Source organism: Lutjanus erythropterus, chromosome 14 (genome assembly GCF_056507025.1).
Source record: "Lutjanus erythropterus isolate fLutEry1 chromosome 14, fLutEry1.hap2, whole genome shotgun sequence".
Lineage (NCBI taxonomy): Eukaryota > Metazoa > Chordata > Actinopteri > Lutjaniformes > Lutjanidae > Lutjanus > Lutjanus erythropterus.
The window spans coordinates 17,310,703-17,323,683 of NC_139330.1; the positions used below are offsets into that span (position 1 = coordinate 17,310,703).

A 12,981-nucleotide genomic window follows, 5' to 3' on the forward strand; every position below is an offset into this window, starting at 1 on the left:
ACCGCAATGTCCCAGTGATGCAATAACTGTCCTCCTTTTTTTCTTTATTTTTTTTCCATAATTTTTATACTCTGGACCTTTCTGGGATCAGATCTTAGAGAGCTGTTCATGTATTTACACAGTCAAGCCTCTCAAAGAGCAAGTGGATAATTCAGAATCAAGGACCGTGGTGTAAAACCATCCGTGAAGCTGATAAGCTGGTGAAGGATTAGCTGAATTCTTTACATCCTGAAGGCATCTACATCTACTGATGTGTTTTAGTGCAAAAAAACTGGATCAGAACCTGGATCAGGGTTCTTTATTCCAGTTAGGGAGGAAATACAGTACACCAGTATTACAAATGCATACAGTATGAAGATATTACCCACAGGGACAGATTAACCATTAGGGTTTGAAAAAGAGGTGTGAGCCAATTTCTCAGTAATTAGTTTGTGGTAACGTGACTGAGTACAGATTTAATACAACAGGGCCACATGATGACGTGTTTATACAGGCGTTATATCAACATAACCAATCATTTTAATTTAAATTGTGATTTTGTGGTCGTTTGTGGTGCATACAGTAAAAACAAACAAATCTGCATTCAGTTCAGTCACCACAAAGTAATTGCCAGTGAATTAGTCTTGTGGGCCCCTGAGGGTCTGGGTACCAGAGTGGTTAGTTGTTTTGCGTGTTGGTAACTCAGCCTCGATTACACACACACACACACACACACACACACACACACACACACACACACACACACAGACAGTATGCAGTATATGCTACCAAGAAGAAGAAATCCCTGATTTTTTATTATTTTTGTGTCATTTATGATGCCACCAAAAAGGCAAAAACAGGCTCAAATCACTAAAAATAGCTATGCGAGTGGCTCTGTGAGACTGTTTGTAGGCACAGTGGTGCTTTAAGCGAAATGTTAACTTCACCCTCAGCATGCTAATATGCAGTGACATATTAACAATCAATATTATAATGTTGATGTTTAGCAGGTGTAAGAGGCAGGTTGAGCTCATAGGACTTGTTGCAACCATATTTTCAATAATCAGCACCTCCTTGATTTCTTGAGTGGCAGAAGGGCTGATTATTTCACTGGGGTCATCGAGTGGGCACCCTCACACCATCAACACACCAATGGTGGTGCGATTAATAGGCCCACAGGCTCAACAGCGACACCTGGTGTCCCAAGTGCACCCACCTCTGCTTTTACACCTTACTACAGGTTCATGGTCACCTTACAGCCCAGATCTGGTCGTTCTTCTTCAGCCAAAGTCAGCTGCTGCTACATTCGGCAGTCCCCATCAGTGACCTTGTAACTTGCTGTAGGGATACTTATGCTCATTAGTTAGCATTTTCTAAATAGCACTGAACACAAACTACATCTGAGGCTGATGTTAATGTTTTTAGTTTCCAAAGTATCTGACAAATTCAAAATTTGACCTCATGACAGCGTTAGATGAAGTGTCATGGGATCAGCAAAGTGATTACAGTTCATCCAGTGGGGACATTAACTGCGTCTCCCAAATTTCATGGCAATCCATCCAGTATTTGTGGAGACATTTCCCCTTAAACCAAAAATGTCAATCTGCTGGTGATGCAGGAGTAAAAAGTCAGAACATCATTGAATTTATTTATGTCTGTACACAATTCCAGCTGTCCAGATGTTGAGATATGACACAGATGAAGTGAAAAGTTCGATCTGTTCAAAATGTTCTCTTCGTCCATGCAGTAGCTGTTGAGATATTTCAGTCAGGAGCAAAGTGCTCAGAATGACCAACTTTTCCATCCATACGGCCACTGTGTGCCTAAAAACACTGAAAAAGTTCAAATAAAATAAAACAAAAACCCACAAATATGATGGTAAAAGTCTTTAGAGTGCAGCTGAACTACATTAATTCAGACATTCACTGGCCCTAGATTTATCCAGGGCCAACATCCCAAAAAATGTTGTTGAAACTCAGGTGATTAATCACTTCTCACCGGGAAATCACTCCCAATCACTTCATAGTGTGCAGTTATTTTATGTTCTCCTCGGCCTGTCTTGAGCTCTTTCAGAGTGGGTGTCGGGGAGAGAGGTAAGAGGTGTTTTAATGGCGAGAGAGAGTGCATGAAGAGGTGAGAAATGAGTAGTTTATTGGATGGCATTTGAGATCGGAAAGACATAATGGGATGAGGTCACTTGTTAACACTGGCAGAAAGTGCCACACGAGGGTGGCATAACCACACGAGGGCATTCACAGGGAGGCGCACTCACACATACATGCACGCCACTCAAGAGATCGCTCTCAAGGTAACAAGAATAATACACACGTCAAACAAATTAGCAGAGTCCATGTGTGCATGTTTGTGTATGTAAATCGTGGACTCTCTCTCTGCTGGTATGGAATGCGGCCCGGTGCCACTGCATGTGGCTGTTGAACACGTGCCAGGTCATAAACACTCCCTGCCTGGTGCCCAACCACAGATGTCGTTTCAATCAGCCTTCAGTCAGGCTGAAAAATAAATCCTGGAGGTCCATACCTGTGTGATTACATTCTCTAATTATAGTTTGGAGCAGTAACTCTGAGATGACTAAACGAGACGGCCCTCAGGGTGTTGTGAATGTAATTATATCCTGACAATTAATAGGCCAGTTCCTTATATGATGACGTACCTGATCGTTTTTAGCTCGCCAGGGAAGCCTTTGAATTATGACATAATTACAAGGGAAAACATGATATACAAGGATGATAATTATCCCCAAATACAGTAACAGTAAATGGTATTTCCTTTTATGAAGTTCATATCAGGGAAAATGTTTATATTTCTCCTCAGAAGACCGGCCGCTACACAGTGGAGTGTTTATCATTAGCTGCTGGGTCAGAGGAGGAAATGTCTTGGACCTGGAGTGCATCATGTCAGGCCACAGCTACTTCTATGGAAGTGTTGCTTTATTCCGAGGACGTTTAATCTGTTGCTATAGTGCATACACACACACACACACACTAAAAGAAAAAGAGAATGTGAAGCAAACTGGCCATGCATATGCAGATAGTGGAAAATGAACAAACGTATTAACATTAAGAGATGCACATTAGAAAAGGTTATGCTGCGAGAAAATGTATTGCTTTTGATGTTTTGGGAGAGTGCATGAAGAATGTAGGTGATTTAAAAGAGAAATATGTAACATATTCACTCTTCTAAATCAAAAAATTACAGTGATATGTCATCAGTGATTCAGGAAAATGCTAAGTTGAAATACTGACAACAACAGTGCTGGAGCCAGTACGTTCTCCAGTCTGGAATGTCTGTTTTTGTTTGCCTGTTTCACATTTTTCACAGTTAAAATTATGCAGAATGTTCACAGAGTGAATTAGTGTCTGTTTATGAGTCGTACAAAATCATTCACACTCTTTTGTGGGGCGGCAGCAGCTCAGTCCATAAGGACGTGGCCTGCTCAAGTCCAACTTGGACCAAAGTACGGACAGTGGACCGGTAGCACAGAGAGCTGCCAGTTTACCTCCTGGGCGAGGCACCAAACCCTTTAAGAGCTCGTGCCATCGCTCTAACACCTCTCCCAATAATTGCATGCGTATTCAGGTCTATGCTTGTGTAAAGAATTAACAATGGAGTGAAAAAGTCTGAATTCTTTTACAAGGAGTAGATGTTTATAACGCTTAAATTTAGCAATATGTTCATGAAGTCAGGCAGTCACTGAACTCAAACTCGAGAGTGTGTATTTTCAGAGCAGTGGGCTTTTAATTTCAGGATAACTGACAGTTAGACACAGCTGATCAACTTACAGTGTAAGACTCGTCATCTCTCGTTGTCAAATTACAATGTCGAGCTTGTGTTGCGCTTGTGTAGGTTCAGTCTCTAGAACCTGTAGGCAACCCATGTAATACATCTGTAGGTCTAACTTGCTATTTGGACTCATTTTTGAACGATTTGGTCTCACGTCGCTCCTTTCAGATGTTCTCTCAAACTGCTCTCACACTGTGAGGAGGTTAGTGTAGCTTCCCTGCTGTGTGTGCTGAGTGGTGCAAACGATCAATTAAACAACAACACAGGTGTTTTCATCTACCTTGCCTGATTAGACAAGAACCTTTCTCAGGACTGTGCAGGCATGTTCAGACTGTGTTTGACTGGCATGTCTCTCTATCACCTGTTAGTTTTGTTGCACCTTTTAGGGCGGGACAAACTCACACCTTCATCATAGTTTTTTGACCTCACTTTATTCCCAGCATCGTCCCGCCCAGCTTCACCCTGAGCAGAGGTGTAATCAGGATGAATAAAAACACCTGTGTGGGTGTGGAGGGGCTTTTTTCAGAGGGGATTTTAACATGTCGCATAAGAATAGCACAGGTGTAAATGATAAAATTAATGCTAAATAATAATAACAGTATGGGGGATTCCATTTGGCTGCTTCAGTTTCAGGGTCCTGATATTGTGCACACTGCCTCATGATTTACTGAGACACTTGCATAAAACAGATCCATCGTTAATGTTATTGATAACACTTGTGTTTTAATTTCTATGAAAAGCATTGGACTATCGAAGCGGTCTTTGAGATGAAGAAGAGAACACAAGTGTCACGGTCAAGGAGAGGAGGATGAACACCAGCCAAAAATGATTTTTTACAACCTGGCAACCCAAATGTTCTTCTTTTTAATTATATAGTACTGATTTATTTAACCATTAGAAATTATTAAGTAATCATTAATGAAGCCCTTCAGCTAGAAAGTGTTACTGACTGATTCTGGAGTGATGGGATTGAGTTTGCCAGCTGTTCTCTGATTGGTCCAAAGGCAAGGTGAAGCAGGAAATAGTTCAAGGGAGATAATCCTAAAAGAAAGGTCACTGCTATGGATGGGACTTAATCACACACATGCATGAGCTCTAGTTAACTATTGAAGGTACAATATGTAAGAATTGTCCACCTGTCAAAACTGCCTCTAACTGTAGCTGCTGTTAGCTAGTCTGGCCTGGGAGCACAGAGCACCAGGGCAGTGTTAGTGTTGATGGCGCTGGCACAGGAGCCTTGGACCGCTGAGACGAACTAGCATGCAATGCTGTAAGAGGTGCAATGGGCACCAGAACCTGAGCTGGGCAAGTGGGCAACAGAATCAGGCTCAGCAGCCCTCCAGTTAATATGGCCAGAGCAGGACTGAACACATCCTTTGAGACTGACAGAGGCCAGTTTGACAAAGGGAATAGAGTACTGAGGTGGTTTACAGCAGCTTCCACCAGGACTCTGACTCTGGGGATGACAAAGACATGACAGGCGGAAGCGAGAGAGAGGTTGGGCATCAGCAGTGAGGTAGTCTCACGTAGTCAGACTTCTCTTCACAGCACTCAACGCTGGAGAAAGGGGTTGGCTCCAAACATGCACATTCTGCTATAGAAGAAAATGGTAACAGTTGTTAGCTTGTTTATGTTCGTATCAGTAGTGTACCAGGCGCTAATATGGCCTCTTTTAACATGTAGGTCATAGCTCGAAGGGTGTTCTTGTTTCCTGGGGACTTTGAAAACGTAGATCGCTGATGTCATGATGCTGCTTGAAACAAGCGACCAATGGCAGGCTTTTACCTGCAGTGTGCATCCAGAGAGTCAGGCTAACAGCTGGAAAAAACAGCCACAATATTTTCATATCTATCTCAAACACTGAATTTCAAACAACCAGAGTTGGTGTTTGTTTGAACAGTGGAAGACAAACCAAGATGGTTTTGGTGAGTTTTATTTAGTATCTGTTAACAAGGATCTAAGCTAGTCTTTGTCCAGTAAGTTCTTGACTCCTTGTGACTTTATTCATTGGACTGAAAAAGCTAAGAGAGTCTGTGTAATGTAGCAAACACACTGCTTGATGAGGCATAGGCTGGGGCGGGCTGGTTAGCATGTTAACTTCAGTAGAAATCACTGCAACACAATATAATAAATGCCTTTGGCACAAAAAGGTTGAACTTTCTGTAATTATTCCTCTTCATATTGGCCATTGAGAGAGCAATTCCTGTGTTTTTATTGGAAGTGATGGAGGACAAATGACAGCTCTGTGTATGAATTCAAATAATTTTATTTGAAGCTAATATGAGGCTCCAGCAGTCTGAGTTAGAACTTAAAGTATTTTAATGGTGTGAGAAAACAATCCCACAAATCATGGTGAAAAGACAGAAACTTTTGCAGCTCCATCTTGAGATTCTCACTTACACCCGTTGCTCCGAGTCCACCTCCATCTCTCCCGCCCTGTCAGCTCACATCTGCCCTGGATTTTCAAGCCTTTTCATATTTTCCACTTGCCTGCCATCCCTCCCAATGCAAAGTTTGGAGAAATCGAGAGCGAAACGAGTACATGATGTGTGCGTACCGTGTGTCAGCACATGCATGTGTGTCGACACATGCATGTGTGACAGCGATGAAGACGGGCAGGTGAGGGGAGGCCAAGGGTGGGCGCGGGCCTAAACGTGCCAGTCAGTAATACTTTTCCTCAGGTTGAGGTGTGCTCACTGGGAGGGTGTGTTACTGCTGGAAAGCTCTGTAATGAACAGAAGGCTGGCGCTCTGCCTGATCAAATTCCACCGCAGCCTCATATCTATCTTGCCTTCCAAAAATGTTCAGCATACCAGTGGGTTTTATTGACTTGTCAGAGCAGACAGCGGAGTGCAAGCTCTGCCTTGTAAGGTGTGCAGTTAACAGGTTTCTGAGGCAGGAATGTCTGCTGATGACTTCTTATTTTTAATACCTTTTTGTATTTTTAGCTAAAATTGATGATTGGTGATTAGTGCTACAACATGTGCAAGTACAGAGATCATTCAAAATACAGATGAGCAGATGCAGACTATATTTATCCAAATTGGACTTAATCATGTTGGCACATGTTCTTTAAAATGGACTAAAGCGTGAGTCTAATGTAATCTACCTTCAGTTTATGTCTCCCATGCATTACCATTACATTTGAGAGGTAAACATCAGTTTTTCTGAAAAATAAATACTCTGCAATCTTTGAAAAACCTTGAACTAAAATCCCTGAAGACTCTTCAAACCATCTGGGTGAAAACATGTTGTGTTTGCTGCGCAATAAAAAATAGTTTTTAACCACTTTTGCAAGTTGCAGCTCTGTTTTAATTCAAATGGCAGCCAGAATGACATATGTCTTCGTTTAAATGGGCTTTCCACCGATTTTATTTTACATATTTAATGCTGCATTCATGCACTCCTTGGATGATCGCAATTCCCAAGTTGAGAAGTTGACTTCTGTGCGTTCATGTAGTTTTAAGTTGTAAAGTGGAAACAACATGGAAGCTACAAAGGGTAGTGTAGGGTTGTTTTTGTACTTGTTGTAGTGTCTGGGTTTATATTAAAAAGTGATTTTGTCCGAGACTTGTTGCTGCACCAGGACATTCCATAAAACCACTAGAATATTGCTTTACCTGACTTGTTACCATGGTCAATGCTATTTGAAAAACTTTTCAAACTAATCTAAGTCACTTTATGTGGTCAGCAGCTGATACTTCCAACCTAAAACCATATTATAAATTACTTAAAACTATGGCAGTATAACAAGATGTTCTTTTAAATACGTCAAACCAAAAAGTACACATTTGATCATTAGCTGTATATGTTTTTATTGATATTGCCTTCATATTTTTGTTGCATTCTGCAAAAAAGTGCAAGGACATTTCTACTCTGTGGATAGGACACATTGCAACAAATCTTTCCATCCTACTGTGGATGGAATATTGTTTCATTCAGATGGTTTGTAGAGTCTTTGAGGATTTTTAAAACACCATGTCAGAACAGTTGTAAGGGTTAAACTAAACCTTCTGCATTTCTCAAGCATCACCAGGTCTTTATTATCCAGAGAAATTAATGCTTAGGTCTTTACATGAATATAATGGTAACACATGAGAGGCACAAACTCTACAAAACATCTTCCTTCCTGGAGAGGTTGTTCATTTCCCACACTCCTGCAGGATGTGTGCAGACATTGTTACTGACTGGAAAGCGTGGCTTAACTTTCACTGGTGAAACTGAGTCAGGCAAAAAGAGCTATGGTAAAGTGCCAACGCTGACAGATGCTACTCCGCTATCTGTCTCATAATGAGTTTAGCCTCTCCCCCCCTCCTCTTTCTCTCTGTCTTTCTACTCTTTCCTCTCACCCCCTGTCCCGCAAATACAGTTAACTGCATGACCATCCGCGATGAATGGCGGTTAACAGCTGCCTCTTTTTTGATGGTTGCCTGTGAGAGCATGTAATTGCATTTGGCCCTGGGTGTACATGCACTCATTAAACCAGTGTCAGTGCCCATTACATTCCACAGCAGTGCAGCTCAGGTACAGAATGCAAATCCCAGGCACGAACACTGTGCACTACTGAAGACCTCAGCTTGATACAGGAACACTAGAAGAAACTGAGTTGCATTGATTACTTTTTAGGGTAAATTTACTGTCTTATCTGAAATGTATGAATCCACAAACACATAAAACTTGATGGTTGTTTTCGAATCTAAAATAGATACTTGCAAAACACAGCCAAAATTGGACTATTAGTAGTAGGAGGATGTGTCTTAGTGGGAAAATTTAGCTGGTCCCAGTTGTTAGGGCTCAGAGAGGATAAGATCTGCTATGTTGGGACCCGATCCACGCTGGGATCAGATGCAGAATTCCAAAAATGCCCATCCACATGCCAAGATCCAGTGTTGGACCCCTTTTGCTTTGTTGAACCATTTTATCTCTCTGCATATTGTTCTGGTATCTCCCACTAAAAACATTACAAAACATTTTTCAATGAAATATCTGAGCACTAACCCGACTCTGCTCGATGGAGAACGAGGGAAGTGAGTTTGTAGTTGTGGTAAAAAAAAATAAACTACAGATTCCTCAAAACCACAAAAACAGACCTAATGTTCTCAGTGTCTTTCAGGTCCTATATCCATCAGTTATTGTGATACGTTATGTCACGCTGTGTCCATTGTTATGGCTGGGGCCTCTCTGCTGTGTGAGACAAACCATCAGTCATGTAACTCACCCAGGAAGGTGCACTGTCTGCCCAAGTCCCACAATAATACTGCAGAGACAAAGAGGACGAGACATCTCATTCAAGAGACTCACTAATGGACGTTAACTCCTGTTGCACTGCTGGTTCCTCGCCACAATATGACACGTCAGTGCATTCATGACTTATGAGGAAGAGGATAAAAGATGATGGTGATTCAGACAAAAAGATGAGCGATGGCTTTATTTGTTTGGGCCCCACATGTCAAATGCTGCAGATGTGCGACAACGTACAGCAGGTGCAGCCTGACACCTAGTGGACAAACTGTGCATGCACACTTGGTGCACACACGACATAACACCACACCCACAAAACCCTAACTGTAAAAAAAAATGAGTTGAGTTTGAGTTCAGTGAGTTTACTTAAGAGTGCATGCTCAAAACTCATATATCTATTGAAGTTAGTTTCCTTGAAATTTTGTGTTTTCTTAACTTTTTCATTATTACAGTGTACATTCTCAAGATTTGTGGATGTTAGTAACGTGAATTCTGTAAGAATAAAGAAGAAACAACCAACCATCTATTTTTTAATGTCAGTTCACATCAGGATTCTGGAAAAAAGAGGATTATTTAGATACATAAACCAATCATGTAATACTGTATTATGACAGCAAACATCAGACAGTTTATCTGATTGTCAACCTGTTAATCTTAATTGAGAAATTTCCATAAAACCATTTAAGATGCATTTTGAGTCAGTTAAGATTATAAATAAAATAATATGCACCATATAGTAAATGTAATACATGTTTTTTAAAAGCCTTATTTTACTGGCTACCTCTTTTCTCTTCACCCTCCACTATGATGCCTGATGTTTGCACTTTCTGTAACTTTAACTGCTAAGGTATTTTATTGGATTTTTATTGTCAGTTGTATTTTTACACTGTATATTCTTCATTTTTGTACGTTCTGAAACATTTATTACTAAACTCTTTCATTGCTATTTATTCTTTGTAAATATGTACAAATCGTAAATAATGCAACTGTGTGAATACAAGCACCATTTGACAATAACACGCCTGCAATTTTGTTGTGACTGCACAAGACAAAGTTACTGAATTGAATATGCAAGTGGAGAGACCATGAAGACTGTAATGCTGTGTTTGTCCAACAGATGGCAGTCTCCTGAATATTTATTTTGCCTGTTTGTTTTCCACTTATGTATTTTATTTATATTTCTTTTTTTAATGTTCAAAATAAATCAGTCAAATCAGATCAAATCAAATCAAAACAAACCAATGACAAGTGGAGTGATGACGAGGGGTGTTAATGCTGCAGCTGTCCAACAGATGACAAACCTGGCTGAATCTTTATTTGTGTATTTTTTTTTCTACCTAAATATTAAATTTCATTTTATTTGTGTAAGTTCTAAATAAATAAATCAAGTAAAATGAACCACAACAGGAGGAACAATCAAAGATGTAATACTAGTTGTCCAACAGATAATGGTTTCTGGAATAATTATTTTGATTTGGTTTTTTTTTGTCTCTGTTTTGTCTGCTTATAAATTTTATTGGGTTTTTTTATTTTAATGTTCAAAACAAATAAATCAACTTAAATTATCATGAGTGGAGAAATAATAAAGGGTGTAATGCTGTAGTTGTCCAACAGATGGCAAAGTCTGTCCAGTTTCCAGTGTGACACAGGCCTTACCCTTGAACTAGGCCTCTCCCTGGACACTTAACCACATTATCATATTAAACCAGCACATGTAGCAGTTAATCACTGAGTTATTAATCTATATTACCACTCATAAGGTGCTGACACATCCAACGAAATCACAAACATATATGTATGTATAAAAAATATGCATTTTAATTATATTATTCCAGACAAGTAAGTATTTTATTCAGCCACAATATAAAAAACAGCTCAATGTGTTATTAATATATTATATTGAGGTTATTAAGGCTCAGAGAAGTGATCATTTGGACCGGTTTGGCAGGCTGTCCACGCCCTATAGTCAGATCTAGTCTAAATCTGGCGGACACTGTTCTAACTGTGTGCCTAACTGTTTTCTGGTGACTTGAATAATGAGCTGTAAAGAGGAGACAAAGGGAGTGTATGTGTGTGTGAGAGGCAGAGAGAGAGAGAGATCCCTCCATCCTTCCTGGTGGGAGGTTTGAGATGCGCTGCGCAGACCCGTCCGCTACCGACGCATCTTCCTGGCCTGCCTCCCCCCCACCACCCTCCTCTCCCCCCCCCCCCCCTCTCTCAGTCAGTCTCTCTGTCCTCCCTCTCTGTCTGCCGCCAGCCTACCTGAAGGGAAGTGCACGAAGCCGATAAGAGAATCCGGCGTGTCGGCGGGGCCCTGCGCGCGCTATGCTGCGGTAAACAGGCCGCTGCTTGCGGTGTTTCCAGGGGATGTAGAGAGGGACGGAGGGACCGCGCCGCGCCGTGTCTCTGCCCAGCCCGCTGCATCGCTGAGCGGCCTGCGAAGCACACAAGATGTCGACCAGAACGCCATTGCCCACGGTGAACGAGCGGGACACCGAGAATGTAAGTGCTGTTATCCAGGGACATACCGGGAGGTGGAAGCGGGATAAAAATGAGCGTGGATGTGGATATTTTTTGCGCACTGCTCGGTGCAGGTTTATGGCTTTTTAGTGTTGCAGAGCGACTCGACCAATGAGCTCTCCGGCTTTTTTTTTTTTTTTCGTCTTCTTTCCCCCCCCTCTGATGGGAATAAAAGCCTAGAATAACCTAGAATAAAGGTGCAGTTTGCTTCTGTCTGCCCCAGTTTCTCTGTACAACAACAAGGCTACAGCCTCGACAACGCACTGCGTCAGTATGCTGCCTTTAATGATACATGCGAAGCCTGAATGTTAATGTTGGGGGGTAAAAATGTGGCCTGCTGGGAGGAAAAATGGTGCAACTGGGGGTATTTTCTGGTCCACAACGTCAATATTTAGGGAGGGTGGGGGAGGATGTTGCCCTACTTTTCAATGGTAGCATCGCAATGTGACATCCATCACCTATTGGGCCCTGTTGTAACTGCACGCTCACAGTGCTGAGGAGGAGGAGGTGGCGGAGGTGGAGGAGGAGGAGGAGGGAGCGTGTTATTATTCACCATTCTGCTGCCACGACACGACAGACAGACAGACAGACATGTATTTATTCACAGTCTACAGAAAGGGCTACAGAATATCTCATTGATTGTATGTGTGTGAAGGAATGTTTATGAACGACCACCCCCCAACCCTCCCCCTGCTGCTGCTGCAGCATAATAACAAGAATACCTCTTTTGAGATGAGTCCAAATGAGGACTGCTGCTATCTGTGTGTGTGTGCATGCTGACAGGCTCTGACATATCTAGGTTCGTCTGATTTTTTTTTTTTTCCTGGAAACAAGACGAGGCACAGACTAAAGCCTCCTTGTGTTTTATTGTGGTTCAAGTAGAAGCAGTGGAAATAGCTGCAAGCGGTGTTTTAAAGGTTATTCCCAGAATTAGAAATTGCGCTTTTATTTTGGAGAACATGTATCTGGCTTATTCATCTTCAGGTGATAAATCAAAATTGGTGTATTTTCCAAAGTTTTTGGGCTCAGTAATAAGGATTGCCTGCTTCTCCGGGGCAAGTAAAATTGCCTGTAGACCTCGTACTGAACATAAGTACTTTCACAGTACTGATTGAATATATATATGATATAGTACTTCAGTGCTATCAAGTATCACAAAATGCTTCATCATTCAATACCAACTAAAGTGAAAAAAAACGTAAACGTAAACGTAAAAACCATAAACATTTGTAATAAACCAGATACAGCATGAAAAGAAACCACCAGTTCAGTTCAGTGGGATTGGCTCGCCTGGCTCATGTGCCAGAAATGTTTCCGTGCTTCCAGGTTTACTTCCTGGTTCACTTCCACCCACAACTTTCTGCTCAGCCCATAGACTTTACATTGTGATGACATCACAGATTTTTAAATTACTTTTCTCAGCTCTATAAATTTTTACAA

The 12,981-nt window shown here is 41.4% G+C and overlaps 1 protein-coding gene across 4 annotated transcripts in view; it reads left to right on the forward strand.

Moving 5' to 3' along the window:
• The first annotated feature begins 11,226 nt into the window (after nt 1-11,226).
• The window catches only part of LOC146315427 (serine/threonine-protein kinase MARK1-like), a 43,838-nt gene continuing 42,083 nt past the window's right edge, over nt 11,227-12,981 (forward strand). For all 4 annotated transcript variants that reach the window (XM_084735217.1, XM_084735218.1, XM_084735219.1 and 1 more), the window contains exon 1: nt 11,227-11,523. In XM_084735217.1, coding sequence (XP_084591343.1) covers nt 11,473-11,523 — 51 coding nt within the window. In that variant the 5' untranslated portion in view covers nt 11,227-11,472. The remainder of the gene's footprint in view (nt 11,524-12,981) is intronic.